The sequence below is a fragment of the Colias croceus genome, chromosome 8 (genome assembly GCF_905220415.1).
Source record: "Colias croceus chromosome 8, ilColCroc2.1".
In the NCBI taxonomy this organism is placed as follows: domain Eukaryota; kingdom Metazoa; phylum Arthropoda; class Insecta; order Lepidoptera; family Pieridae; genus Colias; species Colias croceus.
In genome coordinates, this window is record NC_059544.1 from 9,732,902 (window position 1) to 9,760,863 (window position 27,962).

General features: G+C 34.7%; 1 protein-coding gene across 1 annotated transcript in view; it reads left to right on the forward strand.

The window, feature by feature from the left end:
• LOC123693533 (kinesin-like protein CG14535) overlaps positions 1-27,962 on the forward strand; it is a 267,034-nt gene that overhangs the window by 184,966 nt on the left and 54,106 nt on the right. The window contains exon 5 of the mRNA XM_045638690.1: positions 26,425-26,587. Coding sequence (XP_045494646.1) covers positions 26,425-26,587 — 163 coding nt within the window. The remainder of the gene's footprint in view (positions 1-26,424; positions 26,588-27,962) is intronic.

Genomic DNA, 27,962 nt, shown 5'->3' on the forward strand with positions numbered 1-27,962 from the left:
CTTATTTATTTTACCTAAAATCATTTTAATGTTTCATTGTTCGATTGTGTTGTGTTATTGTGTTATATGAGAGGCCCTGTCTCTATACACACACACTATTCCACATTTATAGTCGCTAAGCGAGGTATCATGTATCAATAATTTAGAATGTAAAACTGTGTCTTTTGGCAAATAAACATTATTTTATTTTTATTTTTAAAAACACTTACACGTAACAGATACCTATTATTTTTTTTAGTAAAAAAAAACTTGTGTTATCAATATCGGTTAATTTAAATGAATTTGAAAACCACCCGCCAGGTATCAAAAGCAAATTGTAAATGAAAATAACACATCCTTCAATATCAGACTTTTATTAATTACGGTACATACGTAGCTGTTCTTTTGCGAATGAAAATCCATACTTAATGTTATAAATGCGAAAGTAACTCTGTCTGTCTGTCTGTTACTCAATCACGCCTTAACTACTGAACCAATTTGCATGAAATTTGGTAAAGAGATATTTTGATACCCGAGAAAGGACATAGGATAGGTTTTATCCCGGAAATCCCACGGGAACGGGAACTATGCGGGTTTTTCTTTGACTGCGCGGGCGATGCCGCGGGTGGAAAGCTAGTACGTAATAAAGCCGTACATTTCATATCGATTCTCTCATTATTTAAACACGATATAACTTCATAGCGTACGGTATTGTTTGCACAAATACTAAATTATTTACTCTTGTTCCTGCAGTGGGAATATTTCTGCTCGTAACTTTAGTTTAATTCGATTCGTTTGTTATTGTTCAGTTCTTGTTGTGATAACATTAATTTGGTTACACGAATCTGTAGTTGTAAATTATAGTCTGTTTCAGTTTCACAGCTAAAGTAGAACACTGTTTGATGAAAAGAGTGAAAGTGATTTATGGAAAATCTATATAAAACTCAAAGGTGACTGATATAGTGATCTGTCAACGCACAGCCCAAACCACTGGACATATCTGGCTGAAATTTGGCATGCAGATAGGATTTAGAAAATTCAGCTACAGCCAGTACATAATAATTTCCTTTTCAATAACTAAACATAAAGAATCGAAATCAAGGATCAAAGTTTTAGTAAGTCGCAGCCCGTAGTTTTTATTCGCGGTACCTATCCATTTTTGAAATGTACAAGAGTTTTCATCTATTTATTGATCTATTTAAATCTGCCATAACTGACTTTTTATGTACGTGTTTTATCCCAATTTCCTTTCTTTACCAGACCACACACACAAACCTTTATATCTCATTTATCAGACATCGCCGGCTGCAAAAGCTATAACGTTCATTACAGCTGTTGATAATTACCTAATTTGCCCGTAAACACGTTGTTTTAGCGCCCAATAGCACCATAATACGATAAAGTAATGTATGCTTTATGTTTGGACTATCTGTTCTCATTATTTTTCTAATTGCTATATCGAATAATGGTTGAAAATTTGTAGGTGTATTGAATTTTGGGATCATTTAGTTAATAAACTTACTAAGCTCTCTAAACCAATGAACTCTCCATACATCCATATTATAGACACAATATAATTGTTATATTAGGGTTTCTTGTGCTTGTATTTAGGAAGGTAATAAAACACGTAATTGAAGACAGAACGGCATTTACCCAACTACATGATTTTACCCAGTTTGTTATCGATATATTATATCGTAAAAAATTTGTGAAAAATAAATTTTGAATTTGAATTTTGATTTGAAATAAGCACCTGAAAGTATTTTGGACGTAATTTGAAAAATCTATTTAGGTTAAATTACGCACTTGTCTACGACACCTTAGGTTACATAATATATAAACTATTCTTAGTTCTACACGTAGACCATTTTCATAAGTCTTTTAAAACATCGATCCACTCAATTCTAGGTTTCCCTCCATTAATAACTTCAAAATTGGGTTAAAACTGTATTAGGCGAAATCGTCTTTGCGAACATCGATGCACTTTGCATAGAATCGATTAAAATTATATGCAATTATTCGATGAAACCATCCGCGATATCGTATAATCGTTCGCCCGAGTATTCGAGTTGCCTAATAGCCGTTGTTTCAAAGAGGGTACTAAAGCCTCTGTTCTGATAGCAAGCTATCGGATTACAATATATTTTTGAAGCTAGTATTTTGTAAAATGGATGGATACTAAGAGTGATTTACAAATGTATCATACAATCTCAAGACTGGCCGCATCGTTCTTATAATATTTTTTTTGCAGTGGGCTATTTTTAGACATTACCTACTCGTGCATCAAGCGTGCATCATATTTGTATTTAATTTTTATTGTTTAGCTCGATGCAGTTATAGACATTGAGGATAAACGATATACATAACATAATATAATAGTATCATTCTGTTATAAAAATTGTATTCATAATTGTGATCATATACCTAGTCATAATAATTATGAAAAACTTTTATCTCATGATATATCTTAGCTTCACTATAGCAAGGGTGTAACCGCAGCGCTCGAGGGAAGCAATATCCGCAGCAGTATTGAGACCCGCGACGATTTCCGTTCCTTTCCTTGCGGAAATAAACGGAAAATACGAGAACGATTAAACAATAATATGCTCAATTTGAACGGGATTGTTTAATGATTGGCATATTATAAGAGTAGCCGTCGAATTGGTCGGTTTCGGTGGGCAAAATATAATCTATAATATAAAAATGAATCCCAAAATGTGTTGGTAAGCGCATAACTTTAGAACGGCTGAACCGATTTCTTTAATTATTTTTTTATTATATTCCTTGAAGTACGAGGATGGTTCTTATGTAGAGAAAACGTGAATATGTACCACGGGCGAAGCCGGGGCGGACCGCTAGTAAAATATAGACTTAGAATAATGTAATGGCGGCTTATCGAAAAAGGTCCGGTAGTTTTGCGTCTGTTCGTTACAAAACAAAACTAACAAAAAAAAACACTCTCAGAATTCATTCTCATTTACTCTCATTTAATTTATAATTTTACACGTTAGGTATGTATTGTTATTTAAATCACAGAATTAATCAGTATATAAAGAGTGTCATAAAGTAATCCTATGATGTATGCCATTTATTTATGGAAGATTTATAATCATAATATATATTTATAATGATTTATAATGATGGAAGACTTTATAATAATATCTGTGTGTTTTTAGTGATAATCCACACGATCATTATTATCTTAACAATAGAATATTATACTAATATATTTTATTTATTTTACAATAACAATATAAAGAAATAATGTACAAACCATGTTTACTTACCCACAAATAGATCTACGTTTAATTACAATTATTTTATAAAATAAATGAAACAAACAATCCATCAGACAGTATATTTATTACAATTAACCTCGGTTCGACCGATTACCTAAAAATTTCACTATCAATTTAAGATGGTTAGATTTTTCAATACAATAAAATGTAGGTGAGTGTTTCATATTATTATAATTAAATAAAATATGTTTCCATAATTAAAAAAATATGAGAATCTTCTTATTCCTATACCTTCAAGGTATATTTTATAAACATAAATCAGCACATACATCGATTGATTCCTTCAGTCCGTTTCACAAAGAAACCCATCAATAAAAGAAATGTAAACGTTGTGTGTGTTGTAGACCAGGAGCGTGCTGTTCATTTTATTCCAAATTTTTATTTTCAAATTATTGACTAACTTTAGACCGTGAAAATCTTAGTATTATTTATTGCAACTGCGTATTAATTTTGTATACAATTCAAATCAGTCGGTCGTCTTCTGGAATGTTTTATGTTGATCTACACTTAGAGAATAATGCATATTGTTCGCGTTCTTTTTATAATGATACGATATAGTTTTCTTTATACGCGTTTCTTTGAGATACGTGAGGCATGCAGGTGACAGTAGTTAGAATGAGGAACTTGGCAACTCTATGAAAACAGGATCAGTATTTTTTCAATTAATATCAAATTGAAATCCTTTTCTTACAATTATTTTAAAATATTGTGTAAGTACTACAAATGCTGTTATTTTTTATGTTAATACTGTGAAACAGTACCTTTTACACAATTCATTTTTCAAACCGTAGTGTAATACCAACACAACAGGCTGTTATTAAATAAAGCGTTCAGAAGCACAACTAGCTCTCGGACTACACATATAGAGGTCAGTCCACTCACGTCCGTCCATTTGTTCCGTATCCCACACCTGCCTTATTGCAGACGTTACAGAAAATTGGGTAATTTTGTTATCTTGCGTTTACATCGCACGTGATTTTATTATTTTTCGATGGTTTATTGGATGATCTTGGCGTTTTGAACCAAGGGTATGGTGCAGGATGTCACGTTTTACTTATGTTTTACGACATGTAAAAGGTTACCTTACTCGCAGCGACTCCGCCCATGTAGAGGCCTTATTTTTGCAAGTTAACATTTTCCAAACCATCTCACACGTCAATGACAATTATCGAAATCTTCTCAATTATATTAATACCAATACAATTACACTAAATAATGTTGTTTTAATAGTTTTCCTTTACTTGATTTACAGCGAATAGGTACTTTACATCGAGAATGTTCACAGCGAACCAGAGGTTTTTAAATGATCGAAACATCGGGATAATTATATGAAAAAATCGCGTTTAAATCCGTTAAAAAATTTAATTTCTTAATGTTAATTTCTTCAGATGATTATATTACTTCTAAGACGTAGACGCAATTTCTGCATCAGCTCGATTAGCATTCATGGATCGCTTCGAATAAGGCTCCAACAACAAAATTTAGAATGCCTCGTGTTTCCCGCAAACACGAGGCATTCTAAATTTTGTTGTCTGAGATACTGTTTAAATGTATGCAAGTTCTGCTAAGACAATAAAATTAGAATAGAGGATGATACTGTCTGGTTTTCTAGCTTTTTATAGTAACATTTAGATAATATGAAAAAACCTACTTTTTGTATTTATTGCTGAAGTTCAATAATTAATATTGTAGCAAGATAGACTTTACAATTATGCATAATATATAATACAAAGATTTGTACACGGGCCGGCTAATTATGCCGTATTAGAGTCGACTTAAAAAATTGACGTTAGATATCAATTATTATTAAAGATTAAATTAAATTAAATTAAAGGCTGCATACAATAAATCAAATAAATAAATACTGTTCATAGTAATGTATGTATAGTAGGTATTATCCATACTAATATTATAAATGCGAAAGTAACTCTGTCTGTCTGTCTGTCTGTTACTCAATCATGCCTAAACCACTGAACCAATTTTCATGAAATTTGGTATGGAGATATTTTGATACCCGAGAAAGGACATAGGCTACTTTTTATCCCGGGAAAATGACGCAATCCCGAAAATCCCACGGGAACGGGAACTAATGCGGGTTTTTCTTTGACTGCGCGGGCGAAGCCGCGGGCGGAAACCTAGTATGCTATATACTGAAACACTTTTTATCCCGTACCCATATTTAAATACACGAGTAAGTCCCAACCGTCCACAAAACTCAAATTTAGCCATTTATACTAAAAACTGTCTCAAAGAATGAAACATGGAGAAATATTGTTCAGAACACGTAACAATTGTCGCAGATGTGGACAGAGTTTTAAATAGAAACACGCTTCTTTCTGTAATCTTGCTTTCCGATGCGAGACGAAATGTCTTACGTTGAAAGAACATGGATGTTTCAGTGCTGGATGGTGCTGAAAAAAATAGAAAAAAAATGTGTTTAAAAAAAGTACAAAAAAATATATATTTATAAATGTACAAAATGTTTATTTTGCATGCATATTCTAAAAATTAAAGAATAAATATATTGTAAAAAAGTATAATTATTTTATTTTACACGTCTTTTCGTGGAAAAGTGTTACAAAATTTTTGCTTGTATCAGACTAAGAAATTTATCGTTAATACAATTATAAATAATTCTTTTACCTAGAGGTATATTGAAACGTGCGTATCAAAAATAAGATTTAATAATATCTATTTGATTGCATGTTTGGCTATATTTTACTTTATTACATAATAATTATCCTTTGTCAATCCGAGCGGAGCTCCAACGAAAGACTAGTTTATATATTTTGTTCATATCACAAATCTCCGTATTGATTCATATTTGATACTAGCGGTCCGCCCCGGCTTCGCCCGTGGTACATATTCACGTTTTCTCTATATAAGAACCATCCTCGAACTTCAAGGAATATTATAAAAAAAGAATTAACGAAATCGGTTAAGCCGTTCTCAAGTTACGCGCTTACCAACAGATTTTGGGATTCATTTTTATATTATAGATTTACGATCCCAGATCCATTCTGTATTCAACCTTTACATCCACGTTGATATAGATGTCACGAGGGGAAGTAAAATAATTTACATAATGTAATCAGCAGAGATCCAATGATTCGAGTTTGGCCTCGAAAGGACTCTAATCTAGTTAAAAAGATATCGAATACGTCCCTGGGAGCTGATTGACGCTGTTCTATCGGAAAATTGAGATTAGTATCGGTCTTTTTGTGAGACTTTTTTAAAGATCTCGTTGTTTTAAGACCGGTTTTTGAAGTGAAACTTCTTTAGGCGTGTTGAAAATTTCAAAGTCGCGTCATGGGAATACCGTTTCGTCATGGAGTGTGGCGACGATTTTGGTATTTGAGTCTTGCCAAAGAAGTTTCACTTCTGACACGTATGCCCGGCACACACGCTCTTATTTATGTTTTAAGTCTTTCTGAATTGATAATATTTTTTTTCAATAAAATTCACCACGAAAAATATCCAATTACTGGTTTCAAACATCAACGTAGAAAAAAACGTCTAGCCTCGTATAATTATTTCCTTAATCCAAAGAGTGATTACACGATTTTATGTCAATTTTACGACAAACTCATTTGCTTCAAGACGGGTTGGTAATAAAGTGAGATCAGAGCTAAGCAGGCTTGCTTTGTATTCATGGAATGAAAGAAAGTTGTCCCAGGTGGGCCTCCCCCTCATCCATACTTTTTAAATTTTTTGAGTATTTTCATATTACTGCCCTTTCGTTGAGAGCTATAAAACACGCGGATACCGACAGTGGTTGAATCTTCAATTATTGTCGTGTATATTTTGGTGAAAAGTAAGTATAATAAAAAACGATTTTATATAGGTATACAATATTTGCGACTAAATTAAATCTACTGTGCGATGTTTTTTTTTTATAAATACGTACAGTTGCAATCAAAAATCAATATATTACTTTCTTATGAAAAGACGACTCATAATAAATTCAATCAATTTTCTCTTTCCTTTCATCTTTCATTTGATTGTTTTCACTTACCATGAATGATGAAGGATGATTTCAACACGAAACAAAGTTGAGAGCAACACACATCTCCAAAACTCTATTTACTAGTCAATACAAGAAATATCTAGTTTTTACTTTTTACAAGCGATCTCGTCGCCTGGCTCCAAGCATATCTTATTGCTTTTTTAGATATATACTTTTGTTGAAAGGTTTTAATGTCCCCATCTTTGTCGTCCGTTATTAAACTGTAAACCCCGCGACAATGAGACTTTCGGTACAAATGTTATGCTTGATGGAATTTTTAATTATTTTCCTTCGTGAACACTCCATTAAGATTTATTTTAATGGTTTATAAATTGTTAGGTTTATTGCTGACATTGGTATTTACTTTGTAAATAGAAATAACTGAAAGTATAATCCATACAACGTTGTAGGTACTTTCTTAAATGAGTTGTAACATATGAAAAAAGAATTAGACTTATGTTAAGGCGAAAAAAAAATGGAAACACAAAATCGAGTTGTAATAAAAAATAAGTAAATATATAGATTATAGTAATGTGTTGAAATTTTGTAATGCAGCATAACGACATTTTATTGAGATGTAAAGATAATTTAATTTCTTTAAATCAGTAGTTATGTAATACACATAGACACATAGATACAGAGACAGATGATACTGGTATTTAATATTTTAAATAAGACTTGATCCACCAATAAGATACCATCACCCCATTCCAACGACATAATATATAGGAAAGATTAAAAAAACAACAGCTTACAATATACTTGTATTTCACTAACAAAAACTAAAACCAAGACGGTACTGAAACACAACAGTCGCGTCGAGATTTCCTATCGAACGCAAAACAAGAAACACGCGCAGCAAAATAAATACAAGTCGCGACAGAACTAATCCTCTTTCTCAAAGAAAGTATAAAGTTGCAAGAGCGAGCAATGTTTTTAACACTAATTAGTCTAACAAAGACACGTGTGCTGAAGAAATTAGCGCACATACATTTAAATTATAATTAATTTATGTCGCTAATTTTTGCGACAGTGCGTGGTAATGTTGTAAAGAGATGTGGTTTTACAGGCGGTGTACCGTGTATAAAATATTAAGTAAGAAAGTGTAGATTTAGTTAGAATAAATAAAAGGAAACTGTTTATATATTAAAATAAAAGAATAGAACTGAAAATAATAGAGTTAAAGTGAGAAAGAGTTTACAAAAGTATAAAACATGCCAAAATCCAATAAAATGTAGTCTAAAGTAGATCATAATATTGCTATTTTTATTAATCAGGATAAAATTAAATCAAATATATTCATTGTGTCGTCGAATAAAATATAACTTTAGATAGAAACATCGCTTTCACTTTACATTAAAATCAAACACTTATTTTTCATACAAAACATACGCTTACAAACTCAGAACAGAACGGCCATAAAATTCACAATTCCGCATAAATATTTATGTTCGCGAGTGTACAATTATTGTTTGTATGAACTTCGTCCATACAAAACTTCCAACTTAGTAATATACGAGTTGTCTGCTATAATGAAATAAAATAGCACTCTATTATAATAATTACCACGAAACATGGCATAACGCATTATGAGGGATACTCCTCGGGATTATTATTTAATTGGAATGCTTCGTCCTAATTTTACCTGTATAATAATTTTTAAGTATATACTCTGCTCGTTCGTTATGAGTTACATATATTAATTAAAAGAATATTTTAAAGAATATACAGATACATTTAGAACAGTTAACAATACAAATACTTTTGTTATCCTCTTAGCAAACTTCTCAATATTATGGCTGTTAACAAATCTCATGAATGTAAATCATCTACGGGGATTGACTCAATATTTTTATAACGACACTGGTGGGCAAAGGTAATGTAGTGTAACAGGAACGAATTTAATGTCCTTACATCTCCCCTCAAGACTGATGTGGCGTCTTAATGTTGCGTGCCACCGAACTGCGGACGCATGCAGCTAGATATGTCTCTGGAATAACATATTTGTTTCCGTTGTTCACTATTTTTTCAAACGGTTTCCATATATTTTGTTCAAGTGCATTGATTATGTCACTGATGTAAAGTATTAATAATATAGGCTCAAGTGATAAACCTTGAAGTACACCTACGAATTTTTTTCAAACATTAATAATGTGTATTATTTAAACATTAAAAAAACATCCATGGTTATTTCTCCTATTTAATTTCTTTTTATTTTAACACCTAATAAATCTGTCGCATTCAAATTTCCACATAGTCTACCTTTTTATAAAATTCCATCCAATATCGTTCATTGGGTTTAGCCTGAAAACAAAACACAAAAAACCGATTAAACTTGCATTATAGACTAACTTATAAGTTTGTAAGCTAGTTGTTTATTCCAGCTGACCTAATTTAAGAGAAAGGACAACATGACGTCTATACAATAACGCTGCAAAATACATGCGTTTCTAGAAGCATAGCTGAACACTGTAAACTCGGAAATGAGGTTCTAATGAGTGAAAGACGTGCAATGAAAGGGGACCGATACGTAACGATCACATCATTGCCCTGATGCCTTCTATTACGTTTTACTACGTGATCAATGTATACAGTATACTAGTAATTTAATTTGTACTAGATTACTGAATCTTTATTATTCATTTACCAGATACCAAATTAATCGTGTTTAAATGATACAATAAAACATTCATTACTATATGCTATGAATGTTTAAAATATGACCTATCCCTGACTAAAATAAGATATTCAGAAGTATCAGTAAGTATCACATCAAATTAAAATGAAATCTATGCTAATATAATAAAGCTGAAGAGTTTGTTTCTTTTTTTGTTTGCGCTAATCTCAGAAACTACGGGTCCGAATTGAAAAATGTTTTCGGTGTTAGATGGCCCATTTATCGAGGAAGGTTATAGGCTTATAGATCATTACGCTAAGATCAACAGGAGCGGGGCCACGCGGGTGAAACCACGCGAAGCAGCTAGTGTAATATAAAAACAATTTTGATCATCAGTCATTCTAAATCAATCAAATGTTTTTCACAACAGTACTACGTCATTTTTAACATCCATTACTGAAAAACGCATCATGCTGAAATTAAAACTCCGTAATCGAGAGCAAATATAACTTGTACAATATATTAGCATTCCCATTAGAGCAGTATTTACACAGTGTACTCGACGTCAGATGCTATTTACCGAGTCTGTCTATATCGTGATGTAGAGATTAGTACGGCGAATGTCAGGGGACATCAAAACTCAATCTGGTGTTTAATTGTACTATGTAAGACAAGCATTACTTGAACTCTGGGGAATCAAGGAATATTATATTTTATGTAGTGCTAATGTTTCGCATTTGAGGAGAGTGTGTTTTTTCAGAACTTTTATTTTATTAAACTACGTAATATAGAAACCATTACTCAATATTTATTTAGTTTTTAAAGTATACTTGAATACAATAAATGAAACGCTTTGAACCACAGTTTTACATTTTAATTTACAATAGAGAACAACATAAGTTTCTTCTTCATTCAACTAATGTAGAAATTCAATTCAATAAATAACATAAACATATAGAGAAAATGGTAACAATGGAATGACCTGAATTCTCGCATTATCTACAGTTACCCGATAAAAGCGTAGGATTTCGCAAATACTGCTTCTTTCGCAACTACAGCTACGTTTAAACAGAGATTTTCTTTCTCTAAACTAAGATTTCTAGTACAAGCTGTAAACATTACAAAAGAATACCCATCGTGGACGATTCTCAGTCTAATTTATAGGGTTTCAAGCCAGATAATCCTGATTAAATAGTAAGATTATAACGACAAATCGAGCGTGACAGAGGGAAATTGTCCAATGAAATCTGTCCTCGGAGATAAGGAAAAATTGGGTACACCTGCGTAATTTGTTTTAGTGAACGTGGATTGTGTATTAGCCGTGTAACGTGATTTTCATTGTTTTTATTGTCCTTATAATGATTTGCTTAGTTACTAACGCTGAGTAAAATGGTTTCGCCAATAAAACCTTTCGCCAATTTGTCTTTGATTTTATAATGATAAATTTGTACAAAGTTTTTAAATTACAACAAATGCATATGATGAAATAATAATGGAACAAAAAGTATGCCATACACGATTGCCTAATAACACAAATTAAAGCATTAATCAGGAAATACGTTTTTCAAGGATCATATAGAACAAAACCCAAAGATGCACATAAACTACGTCATGGCGGTAGGATTGTATCTAAACTCGTAATTTATAACACACCTAAATAACTACATGCAGTAAGTTTCAAAAGCTTCCAAACAGTTACGTTGCATACCGCCCCTCGGTTTTTAATCAGGGCGTTATAAAACCCCTTTTCATGGATAGCATCAACGATATCATTTCATGCTATAATGCATATGCATGTTGATTGTATGGTATATGCTTCGGACTTCGCAATTTGTCGCTCCCGTGCAATATTTGCATTCAATTTTCTATACGTTTTTGCAACGTCGTATTGGTGTATCAATAAGATTGCTTCTGATGTTATATCGAAGGTTTATATGATAGTCGATGCTCTTCATCTTTGTTGTATTTTCTAGTAATACAGCTTAGATATATGACAATCAGATAAGCCAGTAGTTATTCTATTTACCTGATTTCAGGTAAATACTAACTGATTTCAGTTCTTAGAAAGAAATAACATTTACTTGAATTTTAAATTTTACTTCGCTATTAATTTTCTTATAAGTGTTATTTTCTTATCCAATTTCAAAGATATATATTCAAAGAGAACCCATCCCAAACATCTTAATTGATTGCCATGTCGATCGCTTGTATAATCCCAAGAGAAATTTCTGGCTTCCAATAATACATATTGGTCTTAGACGCCGAAATACCCAAAACTATATTCTAGCATATTAAATTTCTAACTTGCAATAACACTGTTTTGTACCCGATATATTTCAAAAACGACATCCATTGAAATGCAAATGTATGTAGGTCTAAACGAATTTCTCACGTCAAAGGCGATGCGAGAATCGAGACCTATTTCTCTATAAATACGAGTACGTTCGATCGCTTCACTAAACCGTTACACTAAAGCAGCTAAGTCACATGTTCCATCAGCTATTTCCACTGGGGCCATGATTTATTCATCCTCCCCATCCCCATCCCGAGATTCAGCACTAAATCTCGCCACAAGTTGCGCGACAAAAATATCATTATGTAAATTTACATAGAAATAAAGGCGTTGTATGGGTGGGTGTTGCAACGGGCAGGATTTGAATGGGTAATTTCTTTTAACTTCTGGATTCGGTTCCGTGTTGGTAATAGCTTGGTTGACTTTCCTGGGGTGTATTTTAAACAATTTGAACTTCGATACTTCGTTTCATATTGTTATAACGTACGATACATTTAATTTCAATAATAACGTATATGACTGATTCATCTGAATATTACTGAAAATCTAAAAAATTGAATGAATGTAATATTTTTCTTATCAATCCTTTAATATATTATCCTATCTTAAGAGATACCTATAACGTACGCCAAGTAAATATAACGTTTCGCTTCGAATTGCCATATTGAGGTGACCAATAAACATATATTTTCTGACATGGTATTTCACCGTCAATACGGATTATTGCAATTTTATGTAGTACAAACCACAACCTCTGCCTTTTGTCAGATTGAAGCAGAACTTAGTTTAACACCCTTTGCTATATTGCATTGGCTTCTATCACGTATTATTAAGTCAATGGAGATTAAAATACAATTCCATTAAGAGAAATGCAGGGCATTGTAACATTATACTTTGCTTAATAGTACCTACATGTTATATGTGTGTGTTAATCTGACACATATAAAACATTACGTCTAACAAACGATTAACATCAACAAGACTATAAAAATGTAACTTTTTGTCGTTTTGTTATACTTTCATGAACTTTCCTTTTATGAAATCATAGATTCGGGATTTTTCAATTTATCAACTCTATCTTTTTTTAGTTAATGTTTATAATAAAGCTTCTGTAAAGATAATGAACACTAGTTAACACAATCACTGACATTTCCAATGTCTATCGCTATCGACACGAAATCGACGTTAGACAATACAGTCTGTTTAACGTCTAACCGCTGTTATTCAATGAACATTGAGCACATTGTTTTTGTTCAGTGTCAAAGGAGTTCAAATCTATTGTCTATTTTCCGATATCTTTTTAGCTTCTGGTAACTCTCACTTGCTTTTATAGCACCAATGTATTGGTTAAACAGAGTGCAAGAAAATTTTAGTTTTTAAATAATTCACTGTCGAATAAGCACAGTACAAAATAATCAAATGTTAAATATCAATACACACCATAACAGCTATAAGATCATTCATAAAAATTAAAAAAGAAATTGCAGGTTCTGTCAAGCTTAGTTCGAAAAATAATTTAATTATGCTATCCTAATTTCGTTCTCATCCTTCAATTTCCGTACCAACAATAGGGCTTCACAATTCCAAAAGTGCAAATACTGCAATTTATCTTTTTAAACGATCACGCTCAAAATTCGACTTGCCCAGGGGCAACCCTATCCCCTCGCGGGCTGGCGTATGGTTTTTCTCATTTCCCCCGGAATCTCTTACATTTATTTTTTCTTCGTATTTGTATTCGTTTCCTGTAACGTCATATATTTCTTCTGACGTCTTCATATCGTTTGGGGTGCTAGGGTTCTTTGTGGACGTAATAAGTTTATAATTTAATAACAATACGTTTCGGGTGTGGAACGTTGTTAAGATTTGTTTTAACGAGAACGCATATTTTTCGGATATTTTTGTCTTAACAGGACAAACATACTTATAGGATATAATATATACTTGTAGGACATATCTTGATTAATTTATTGTATTAAGAGAAGTAAGAAGAGGAGAAGTAGAACCAGGACGAAATATTACTTTCATGGACGCGTAAGTTTCATATATTCAAGAAAACAGTATTGAGTTTGGTTTATTTATTAGTCCTCGAAAATTACCGATTTCTCTTCAATGATAATAATAAATAATAAATAAATAAATATTATAGGACATTATTACACAAATCAACCTAGTCCCACAGTAAGCTCAATTAAGGCTTGTGTTGTGGGTACAAGGCGACGATAAATATAATATTTAATAAATACATATATAGATAATAACACCCAGACCCAAGAACAAATAATTGAGTTCATCACACAAATATTTGCCCTGACCGGGGATCGAACCCGGGACCGTCGGCTCAGTAGGCAGTTACTTTACCACTGCGCCAACCGCGTCGTCAATGATATTTTCTATACAAATATTATAAAGAGGAAAGGTTTGATTTTTTGTTTGTTTGTTTGTTTGTATGAATTGAATAGGCTCCGAAACTACTTGGCAGATTTGAAAAATTCTTTCACCATTCGAAAGCTACATTATCCACGAGTAACATAGGCTAGGTTTTATCCCTGAAATCCCACGGGAACGGGAACTATGCGGGTTTTTCTTTGAAAACGCGGGCGAAGCCGCGGGCGGAAAGCTAGTAGATAATACAGATAATAGATGTAATAATGATAGCTTATAACTTTGGAAGATAACAGTTTAATTTATTAAAAAACTCAACATATTTTCTGAGATCAATAAAGTAACAAAAATCCTAGGATAATTTAATATTCATAATATTGCAAATACTTTTTCCGAAAAGCGACAGTTGCGCAATAACATGAGCTACGCCTATTATTTATTACGCATTATTAATATTAATCCAGACATACACTACCTTATACTTTTTCACTTTCCATAATATGCTTAGGCGCGTAAATCTCAACCCGTGTCGCTTAAACCTGTCTCATATAAAATGACTTGACTTTAGTCGCGAACACGGGAATTCTTCTTTATGGCACTACAAGCCTCCCGAGATAGGATCACTTCGCATTTTATGAAATCGTCAAGTCAAGGGGTGAATTGGTTGTTATATATTATGATGGTTTTAGTTACGTTGTTCCCATCTTGAATATGAATGAAGGCCTGGGTAATAATGGTGGATGTGTGGAGTATGTTTTAGGCGATTTTTTGTCTCCAAAAATGGCGACGTGTCATGTTTCTTGTGAAATTCCCTTGTGGATTATAAGATAAATGGGATATTTTATGTTTCTTTAACTGGCAAGTACGTGATTAGACTTCTATGCCGCTATCCAGACAATATTATAAGTCTCAGCCAAGGTTCCAATGCCGCCTTACAGCACTATAGATATTAGATACTTACGTCGATTACTGCACAAAAAAAAAACATTCTGGATCTTCTATAGTATATAGGAAAAGGTGAACTGAAAACCGATTATCTCCAACAAAGAGAACAAATTCATTTGGAACCCTAAACATGCAAATAAGCCGAGTATTAACATTGGCAGTGATAATTAAAAAACTCTTCCACTGTCCGATCTCATTTCCCAACCAAATTCACTCATAAAGGAAAACGCTTGTAAATTCATTGTTTCGTCCAATAAACGGTACTTTTAAATAAACGGCGCGTTGTTTAAAATGGCACCCTTCGCCGAAACTTTCCATCTGGATACAATATACAAACATACGTCCGTTTAGCGAGAGGCTTTACCGTCTGTCCAAGTTATGAGTAATTGCGAAATTTCCATAGCTTGAGCAAATTATAAGATTATATTATTCTAGTTAGTTAAGCTATTGCATAGCTTCTATCGCGGGCCTTGAGCGCGGGGACCGAATATAGAAATTCCGTAACGAAAAAACCTCACGCTCCCCACTCTGACGGGCGGAGTTGTGGCTTTACGGCGGCAGTCCCCGAGTGCCACACGTCGTTTTTTTTTATTAGCAATAACTTCACGACTTTCTACCTGATGTTATTCGACAGGTAGATTGAAATTTTACAATCTATACGAACGGAAAGAAGGATAGTAATATTCACCTTGTTTTATAAATACAGTAGTTACAAAAAAATATGCACGGACGTTTTATATAGAGCGTATTACCAAAAGATCCATTGCGTGTTAAAATATTGAATGTTTGTGAATTAGTAGTGAATTACAAACAGCATAACATATCTAGGCGCCATCTGCTAATCCTTTTTCAATGACGTAAGAACAACGCTTTAGTACGGGCCTACGGTTTCTACAAATAATACTTGTTTAACAAAAAAAACCGTGTTTTCTATTATTCTGATATGGGAAAACAGAACTTACTACAATTTCGATTTCACTGTCGATGACATGATAGACATGCACTAAACTGACTTTCGAATACATTTTCTAGTGACATCACCTGACGAGATGCTGATTTTTATAGCCGCTACATCCTTTAACATGCGCTTAAGGAACGGACACAAAAAACTGACTGTTTCGTCAGTAAAAGGAACAAACTGGCACGCAACAATGCCATGATCTCTAATGAAGAGTTTTATACACAAAGCTACCAACTCTTTTATTAATACCCCGTGTTGTGCTTCAGACTTATCGCATACAGGGGGTTTCTTTTTTTATACAAACCACTATATTTTTATCGAGGTATTCCGTTTGAAACTGCGGCGACGTTTCAAAGGGGCGTGACTAGACAGGCGAGCTATCGTCATAGAATACATGTTTTAATCTAAAATTCACGTCATAAAACACAGTGTAATGTTGACAGAGGAGCTTGCAGCACTTTTTAGTTGCCAACTAGGTATGTGAAAAATAACGTTTCATTCACTCAATATTGTTCTCAGCTCTTACGCTATTAGATGCGGCGATCCAATAGCTTTCAGGAACACATTGTATTTACTATTGTTCATTGTAACTCATTATTTGACCAAGACTAGATAAATTTGTGTACCTATTCTAAAAAAAATAACGTAATTAATTAACACAGAAATACCTAGACTATTTTCCGATTTTTATTCTCCATGAAATCAAGCAAATTTGCAATCAAGCCAATATTGAATCCTAAAAAATAATAATAACACAGCTAACAAAATTTCCCAATAAAAGAATAAGGAACGGCAGGAATTATTCAAATACCCATTAGCTTCAGGATTCCTTGACGATGAGACGTGTGCGCGACTGTACCGTAATTTTTCACATAAAATATTCAACTCATGCAGAATGGAGTGCGCGTACTGCGGTGTGTACAGTCATTTGTTTAATGGTCTTAGAGCTCTCGCTAGCAAACAAGACCGTATTTATGATATCACTAACAGAAAGATAGGTCACTTGGGTCGGGGAGTCATAAGCTGAATTTATATGAACCTTGTAGGGACTTACTTTTTTAATAAAGATCAGTTATATTATGTCGGGTTTTATTTTTACGTTGTTGCTATTTCTTTAATAGACACTTATCTTTGAAATAATGTTTGGATCTCTATCTATATAGAAATATATGGGTTCATTGAAAATGATCACCAATTAAAAAAATATATAATACTCTACTCAGTTACAGATAACATTTTTAATTTAAATCGACATCAAGCAATAACCATTCCATAGCAGTTTCCTTTTGAATATAGATAGAACGTAGTTCAGTTTTGGTGTTTCGAAAACTTTACAAACTTACCATAAGTCTATAACTTCACACTAACTTCAGGCTAGACTATTTTTTAAGATGGCAGCACGCCAGTACGGCTTGCATATTGGAATTAAATTGTTTTCGTCTTTTCGACCGTGTAGGTACAGGAACGCAGCTCGTGACAGCTAAAGCAAGATGGCGGATTGACGGCGAATATTTAAACTGTCCAATAGCGTGCTTCCGATGCATTCTTCTTGTATCGAGTTTGAATTGAGATCGGTAATAGACTTCTTTTTGATGAAAGTTATGAGAAATATTTGAATGTATCGATTTTTTCCCAATGTTTAGCGATCGATAGCCTGCGTTTTATTATTGTAGAGATGATGACTTATTTTTTAAATATTACAGTATTATATTTGACTAGCTGTTCCATCCTCGATAATTAATGTGCTATCCAACACCGAAATAAATTTTCAAATCGGACCAGTAGTTCTTGAGATTAGCGCGTTCAAACAAACAAACTCTTCAGCTTTATAATATTAGTATAGATCATTTTACCTAAAACATTAGATAGAAACCACTTAATGGTTTCTACATAAAGATGATTACTACATGAGTTATGTTTAAATTTCATAATATCATTTCTCTTACGAAATCAATATACATTAAATACAAATATTGGATAACAATTAAGTTATAAAACAGCATTTAATATGTAAAACTTCGTAAACACCACAGAACAATACCGTTCTAACTAGTTAGAAGTTAGATTTTATGTTTGTTTCATGCTCTTAAATGGTTTAGTGTCGCTAATGCAATTCAATTTTATATCGAAAGTTTGTATGGCTTAAAAGTACCGTATTTTGCTTTTAAAGTTTGTTAATGAAATAACTATTTAATAGAGAAAGAGAAAGAGCAGTAGAAGTGGTTGAAGAGATTTTGGTTAAGGAATTTGAGAAGCGTGGTTAGAAATGTTTTAATTATTGGGGTGTCATGGCTGTCTAACATCTTTCGGCCAAAGCCAACCTCACCTGCCCGTGGTGCACCCTGCTGATCAACGAACGAGGCTCTGGCGTTTTTCTTAACAGTGGTAGAGCTACAGCTACATACATTTCATCTTTGTATGTAGCACGACCGGGCTGTAGCTCGTCCGGGGAAGTTACCACTGTCTCACTGAATACCGGCGTGAAGCATCGTTTTGCGTTTCGCATGAGTCTGTGAGACCACCGGAGGCCCATTCCCTAACCCCCTCAAATAAAAAACATGGCAGCGGCATTCACAAAAGTACTACCCCAGGAGGGTACCAGCATCAATGACGCTGGAGAATCCCTCCCTGAGCGCTCTCGCTTGGGCTGCCCCACGTATTCTGGGGGGGGCAAAATTCCGCTTTCTTACACTGCTAGGCGTAAAAAAAGTAAACCCTCGTCGGTGACCCCTACCATGCCACTACATGTTGACTTTTGCAATATCAGGGGACTCCATTCGAACCTTACTGCCGTCCACCAACATCTTGAGACCTCTAAACCAGCTTTGCTTTTTTTGACGGAAACACAGATTTCTTCTCCAGCTGATACTTCCTACCTTAAGTACCCGGGTTACGCGTTGGAACATCTATTTGTACCCCGCGCCGGCGTGTGCGTTTACGCTAGAGATGACATCTGCTGTCACCGCCTTGGCGTCCTTGAAGGTAATAACAACTTATCTATATTATGGCTTCGCGTAGATTGCGACGACCATCCCCGCATCTACGCGTGCCTTTACAGGAGACACAGTGGAAATAACGAAACCGACCAACTGATTGAGCACATTCAAGATACAATCGATTTACTACTTCAAAAGAATCCATCCGCTGAAATAGTGGTTCTCGGCGACTTCAACGCTCACCACGCCGAATGGTTAAAATCTAGAACCACAGATTATGCAGGGCGTTCTTTCCATGACTTTATTTTGTCTTACGGCTTAACACAACTGGTATCTGCACCTACAAGGATCCCTGACGTAGAAGATCACGCGCCATCTTTATTAGATCTCTTCCTGTCCTCTCATCCAGACAGCTATCAGATATTAGTTGAAGCTCCGCTTGGATCGTCCGACCACTGCCTTGTTCGTAGTACTGTCCCAATAATGCGCAAGTCTCGGCCGCGACCAGCAAACCATCGACGTGTCTGGCACTACAGATCAGCCGATTGGGATGGGATGCGTACTTTTTTTGCATCCTACCCATGGAGACAAATTTGCTTTGCATCTGAGGATCCTGATGCTTGCGCTGACTCTGTTGCCGATGTGGTCACACAGGGTATGGAACTTTATATTCCTAACTCTGTGGTACCTATTGGCGGCAAGTCTCAACCCTGGTTCGGACAATCATGTAAAGCAGCGTCTCGTCAAAAACAAGATTGTTTCCGGGCCTGGGTAGAAGCCACAGCAGAAAAAAATCCCAGAGCTAAATACCTAAAAAAAAAGTATAATGCTGCCTCCAGACAGTATAAGAAAAGGATCCATAAGGCAAAATCTGAGTTCATTGTGAAGATTGGCAAGAGGCTGGCTCGGTACCCTTCTGGCACACGAGCTTTTTGGTCACTTGCCAAAGCCATCCAGGGGAATTTTTGTAAATCGTCCTTCCCACCATTAAGCAGAGATAACGATACTTTGGCTCACACTGCTAAAGAGAAAGCCGACACACTGGCTTCCCTCTTTGCGTCGAATTCGACTTTGGACGATGAAGGAAGGGCACCACCTACTATCCCACACTGCAAGAACACCATGCCAGATGTGAAATTTACCCAACGTGCCGTGCGTAAAGCCCTTTCTTCCCTTGACGTAAACAAGTCGAATGGGCCCGATGGGATCCCTGCTGTTGTTCTTAAAACTTGTGCTCCTGAGTTGGCTCCAGTTATAACGCGCTTGTTCCGGTGTTCTTATACCTCAAGCAAAGTCCCAGGCTCTTGGAAGACTGCCTTGATACACCCAATACCTAAGAAAGGCTTACGCTCTGACCCAAAAAACTACAGGCCGATTGCTGTTACCTCCTTATTCTCAAAAGTGATGGAATCTATCATCAACTGCCAGATGTTGCGGTACCTAGAAGATCATCAGCTGTTAAGCGACCATCAATACGGATTCCGTCACAGCCGCTCAGCTGGTGATCTTTTAGTTTACCTAACACATCGATGGGCGTCAGCAATTGAGAGTAAGGGGGAAGCCATGGCAGTTAGTTTAGATGTAGCGAAAGCGTTTGACAGGGTGTGGCACAAGGGGCTACTCTCCAAGTTGCCTTCGTACGGCCTTCCTGAGAGACTTTGCAACTGGATCGCCAGTTTCCTCACAGCGCGAAGCATCAAGGTCGTTGTCGACGGATCATGCTCAGTACCCATGCCTGTGAATGCTGGTGTTCCACAGGGCTGCGTGTTGTCGCCGACGCTATTCCTCTTGCACATCAATGATATGTTGCAAATACGTGATATACATTGTTATGCGGACGATAGCACGGGCGATGCCGCTTATACCGGCGTTGCAAATATCTCTCAGGAGCAAGTGGACCAACACCGGAAAGAACTTGTGTTCAAAATTGAGAAATCTCTCGACGAAATCTCAACATGGGGGCATAATAATTTAGTTGAGTTCAACCCCTCCAAAACACAAGTTTGCGCTTTTACTGCTAAAAAGAAGCCTTTTGTCATCACGCCTAAATTCCAGAACACTCTTCTCAAGGCCACGCCTAGTATCGGAATCCTCGGGGTCGACATTGCGAGCGACGTTCAGTTCAGGGGTCATTTGGAAGATAAGGCTAAATTAGCCTCAAAGAAGCTAGGGGTGCTCGCAAGAGCGAAACAGTACTTCACGCCAGCTCATCGCCTTCAACTTTACAAGGCCCAAGTTAGGCCACATATGGAGTACTGTTCTCACCTCTGGGCTGGAGCACCCCAATACCAGCTACTTCCTTTTGACCGCCTTCAACGTCGTGCCACTCGAATCGTCGACCGACCCGAGCTCACCGATCGGCTGGATCCGCTCGCGCTGCGACGTGACGTTGCATCGCTGTGCGTATTTTACCGTATTTACAATGGGGAGTGTTCTGATGAACTATTTAAATTAATACCCGCCGCGCAATTCCACAACCGCACTGCACGACACAAATTAAAGTACCATCCACACCACCTGGATGCATGGCGTTCATCTACTGTGCGTTTCTGTAGACATTTCCTGCCAAGAACTACGCAGTTGTGGAATAAGTTACCAGCCTCGGTGTTTCCTAATTATTACGACATGAGCACCTTCAAGAAGAAAGCCTATTCCTATCTTAAAAACCAGCAAAAAGCTTGCAGAGTCCCTGACACTGCGAACGCTCATGGGCGGCGACAACCCTGCAGAAGGTGAGTCGCTTGCTCTTTTGCTGGAGTTGACATAAAAAAAAAAAAAAAAAAAAAAAAAAAAAAAAAAAATTATTTCTGATAATATACTAACGTTGTTAGAGTAATTTAGTTCAAAATTATTACAACTAGTCTGGTACCTACAAATTACCATAGAAAGTCATATTAGATATTAAAAGTTAACCTACTAAAACTGGAAAGCCAGCTGCAGCGTGATCATTACAATCGAACGTCAACCGAGTTGAGGCATACTCCGACAATATAATAGATTTAATTTCTAGCTTCTTTTGCATACTACACACACACACACACACACACACAAACTTAATGAGTACACATAAACACGTCCTAAAATTCCCTTATAATTTAATATTTATTTATTATATGTCACAGGAACATGTAGTAACACCCTATCTCGAAATTAATTTAGCGTCGCCGTCCCTCATAAACTTCCTTATAATTTACTGCAAGCCGCCATAAAAACGCAATTTGCGTAATTCAAATCTCTGATATAAAACACTTTAATACTATTTAGCGCCATTACAAAGTAATGAATTTCAAAAAACGTAACGACACGAGAATTTATCGTGACGGGTTTGTCACGCGACACGACATCGATAGGGTTAATAAATTTATTGTTACTTTGCAATGTTCATGTATAAAAAAGTGTAATTTAAGTGATTAAATTTTATTTCGTGCGACCTTTTAACAACTTCGTACATTTTAACTGATAATTTACCGGTTGTTATATTTTTGTCAAAGTTGTAGATCTCGGATGATTTATGACAGGAAATGTTGCGCGATTTCTGTATTAAATTTAAACCTTAATTTAAACAAATTATCCTTCAAAATTAATGTGTTCAGACTTCAGTATTAACGCATGTCAATATTAGAATGAATAACTTAGAAATCTACGAAGTTAACTTCATCATCAAAACTACAACTATTATGGCACAAATAGCTAATCGCCTCTGAACCTCTGTATTTTAATTTAACTTCCCATACCTCACTACTGAACTCTAGATACTTACTCATATAACACTATAAGCTACATATTTTTTTCCGCTATAAAACGTTACAAGGAATACCACCCACCACATCGATACTACGAAGCAAGACGAAATATTCTAAGAAGGGAAATCTAAAAATAATAAAAGCTACCTAGCTTATTCATGGTACGTGGAACATTCTATCAAATGTCAGAGCGAGGCCTTTGGATTGTTTTCCGTTGAACCATCGGCCCGTGAAATCATAGGGTATAAACATCTTTTGAAATTGCTTCGACATGTCGCTTATTCTTTTATAAAATGTATCAAATCCGACAATGGCGATGCGGCTTTTTGACATTTTAACGGAAAATATTTAGCTTTATTGGAAACAATTTTAGATCAGTTTCATATAAATCTACAGTATGATAACTTATATATAAAAATGAAACCCGTTTCGCGTTGTCATGACATCACGCGTGAACGGGTGGACGGTAAATTATAAATCGATAATTCTTTTTTTATTATATTCCTTGAAGTATAGAATGGTTCTTATGTAGAGAAAACGTAATTATGTACCACGGGCGAAGCCGGGGTGGACCGCTAGTAACTTATAAAATATTATTAGACTAATGTTATACGCATTACGCATATAAATTATAATAACAGTATTTTTAAAATTCGTAGAAGTAGACATATTGTTACTCTTCACGCATAAACTTTTGAACCGATTTCGCTGAAATTTGGTATTCAGATACACTAGAGCCTGAATTAACATATACCTACTCTAATTTCCTCGAATACTGAGAGAGCAAAGCCGCAGCCGGAGTAATATTAATATTATAAATTAATATATTATTATGTAAAGCATGTGTGCATAAAATTTTACGCTATAATTAAATTACTCTGGTTACTTTTACTCCCTTACGTGCTAACTACGAAATATATACGAATAAAATATAAACATCTTGGTGATCGCTATTTTTAAAATTCTAGGTCAATATTTTATCAGAAGAAATGTTTAACAGAACACAGACGACGTCGCGAGCAACCACAAGTATTAACATAACGTACCTTAAAAAGAAAAAGAAGAAAAAATCGCAAGCGCCCGTTACAACATTTATCTAGTACGATATCGCGATTCCAACTTCAAAGGCAAAAATAATTTTCCTGCTCTTTGTCCCAACTAAAACTCGCTGTAACTTTGTTAAAAGTTTACGTGAAATATGTGTTCGAGTAAAATATGAATTTAAAACACGCACATTTTCATATACTACAGGCTCATTATTGTCAAAAATGAAGAGGACGTCGCCGTCGCCCCTTGATTTTTGAGTTATTTTTAATTATGATCGCGATTATTCCGTTTCGAATTATTTTGACGGAACACGACTTTTGTGTAATTCTTTTGTTAATGTTTATTGTTATTAGGCCAACCTACGTACGTTGTTCCAATTAAAAAAAAATAGGTGAAATTTTCTGGTATGTATCCCCATAGGTAGGTAGTACTTACGGAATACATAATCAAGAGAATAAATAAAAAACAGACAGAAACATATTGTCAAATAAATGAAGTTTTTTTATATTGCAGTATCTAATCAAATGCCTATGAGTAATATAATGTTATAGAGATTTAGGTAACTACTACAGTTATAGATACTATATCGAACAATTCTTAGGAAGTATGGAAAATGCTTGCATTTCACAAAGCACCCACAACAGCAAAACAAACAAACACACAGCATTAAAATATTTTTTTTAAAGAGAATTTTTTTTTTCAAAGTTGGCCCCTGTTCCCTTTGCAATAGCGACGCTTAAGAAATAGGTTATTCATCATTCGATCCACATTTAAAAGATAAGAAGTAGATTTTCCCATTATTAAGGTTCAAGATAATATAAGTATAATCTTAACGTCTCCAAAGGAATGTTAATAGTTAGCAAATAAATACGGCTTTAGTCACGCGACCGTCGCACGCTTCGTGTTTTTTCGAGCTTTCGGAAAACCTGCAATAACACTTAGTAAGTTTAAATTACTTTTGACTTATTAAATAATTCTATTACCATATCAAAAATTTACTGAATTCATTCTACAGATACTAATAATACGTAATTTTAAAATGTAAAAAGAAATAACGAAGGAACGTCCAATCATAGCGGACGTTCTTTAGGATTTCTTTTTATAATTTATATTGCATCGTGAATAATAGAAAAATACTCGACAAAGCGTCTTATCGACTATACTTGTATTATAAGTATTCTTCTATACTGATTAAATAGTTTTGTCCTGGTTTTGCTATTATTTTTTTATTATTTACGTCTCATTAACTTGATAGTGACCCAGCCTTCCAAGCCAGAGGTCGTGGGTTCGATTTCCACCCAGGGCAAATATTTGTGTGATGAACATTGATATTTGCTCTGTGTCTGGGTGTTAATTATCTATATAATTATTTATTTAAAAATTATATACATATGTTTATCAGCTATTTGGTATCCATAACACAAGCGAAAGCTAAGTATGGGATCAGATCGTGCCGTGTGTGAAAAGTGACCTGAAATATTTATTTATTAATTCACATCTAAGGTTGGCAAGGAAATTGATTTACAAATGTCAATTTGGCTTCCTTCACAATAATTGAAATTTCCAAACATGAATTATTGAGCAGTCGAACATTATTAACGAAATACTTGGATGCAAAACGTAAAAGAATTTTCAATTGGGAAGTTCGGGGCGTCTCGTCACGTAGAAGTGATCCATCTGCGCCCCTATGCGTTGCATTGACGCGTTTTGAAAAATGTAAAAAGGTCATTCGGGACATCACGTAACGTTCATTTGTTAGCGAATTCCTTAACGATGCCGTGTTATCGGATATTTGATGATTATAGGCGGAAGGAAAAACAAGCGGTGCTTTTTTATTTTCATTGGTAAGATGGCAATTTTCTTCTAACGATTTGTATTAAAAGGTCATAAATAAGATATGATTGATTAAATAAATGAGTTTATATTATACAGGATTTTGATAAACTGCTATTAGTTTAAAACAACATTTTTTTAATAAACGCTAGGTACTAACATATTTTAGCAACATTTAATAGCAGAAACAGAATTTCACGGACATTATTCCTTGAACAGCCATTTCCACACACCACCATTAAAAAAATCAATAGCTCAATACAAAAACATCTTTCTAAAGCCCAAAGTCACCAATACCTCCAAATTCCAAAATCGCCAACAGTTTTAAAAGCCCAAATTCACAACAGTCTCAAGCCCAAACTCACCGCTTCTTTCTTCCACAGGACAACAAAATGCACGACCGGGTCACCACACAGGGAGCGACGGCGGCGGGAGGAGGACCCACAACCTGCTGGGTTCAGTGCCGCACTACATCGAACCCCCCCTCCCCCGCCACCCGCGCTGCTCAGGCGTTTGGGGGTTAAGGAACCCACTGGGTTGGGCAAGGTAAGAAAGAAGATTGGTAACAAAGAAATATATTTATAGTTGTCATAAAAAACGGTAAAACGAACAAGTAGTTTTAATAGCGCTACTACAATGAATCAAAAGTTCTTAAAATAATTTTTTTTTATGGATTAATTAGACATTTGTAAATTATTTTTAACTGTACTAACATAGGTATTCGATACAAGTTCGATACGATCAATTCAAAAAGTCATCATAAATAATGATCTAGTAAAAATAATAAACTTACCTACTTGTAACTTTCACGTCTAAGCAGATTTTGATTATATTTTCTAAAGATAACTGTGAAAGGACATTTACTACTGTTATCATGAAAAATGAAAAAAAAATACCAAGGAAGTGAAATAGTATGTTTGCGGAAAGGCTGTTAATGTGAAGTGCACGCAAGCGAAGCCGCGGGCGGAAAGCTAACATACATACATATATTATAATGACAGTGCGTCTTAATTTAAATAATGTTGACAATGTGACCTTTAAAGAATGGAGTAAATGAAATATTTTTAAAACTGTGGTTTTGTTCAACCGACTTCAAAAAAAGAAGGAAGTTCTCAATACGACTGATGCTTTTGTTAAAAATAATTATTGTAGTTTCCATCAATTCAATTATACTTCTTTTTGAAGCACTTTCGAATCGAATCGATCGAATCGTCATTACATATTTTTAACAATTACCACCGATCTCTAAATGCATTCAATAAAAAGCTTAAATTTAGGCTCAAAGCTAAAAGCCTACACTAAATTCTTAAACTTCATAACAAGAATTCACAAGTTGTAAAGTCAAAGAGTCGTCAAGTACAAAACAAACTTACGTACGTGACGAGACGATGTCTAGTCGATGATTAAAGAACTCCATAGAGAACCAACTCCAAACTTAGTCTTTGAAAAATCAACAGTTCCACAGATTATAATTGTCCGGCAAATATGGGCATAGATAAAAATAGTTGGCATCGATCGATGAGAACTTTATGTATTTCCTCTTTATTTTAAAAAATAATCGATCTTTTCCTTAATGAATGAATGCATTACATGAAATTTAAAATGAAATAATATAATTAAGTATACGCTTTAATGTTAGGTACTCTATTATTATAATTAAATGTATCAAAAAATTTTATATATGCTGTACGCTTAACTAGTGGCGCATTGGTTGCACAGAAAAAAAATAAAAAATAAAAGTTTTTCCCCGGTTAAATTTGAACTCAATATTGATTGAGTTGAGCATAACCTACTTTACAAAAGCAAAAAGAATCCCATGAATCTACAGGATTTCAAAACCAACTTTCACACAAAAATCTACACACAAAACTCAATACCAAAGCGCAAACAAACAGACAATAAGTCAAGACGTACAGTTAAC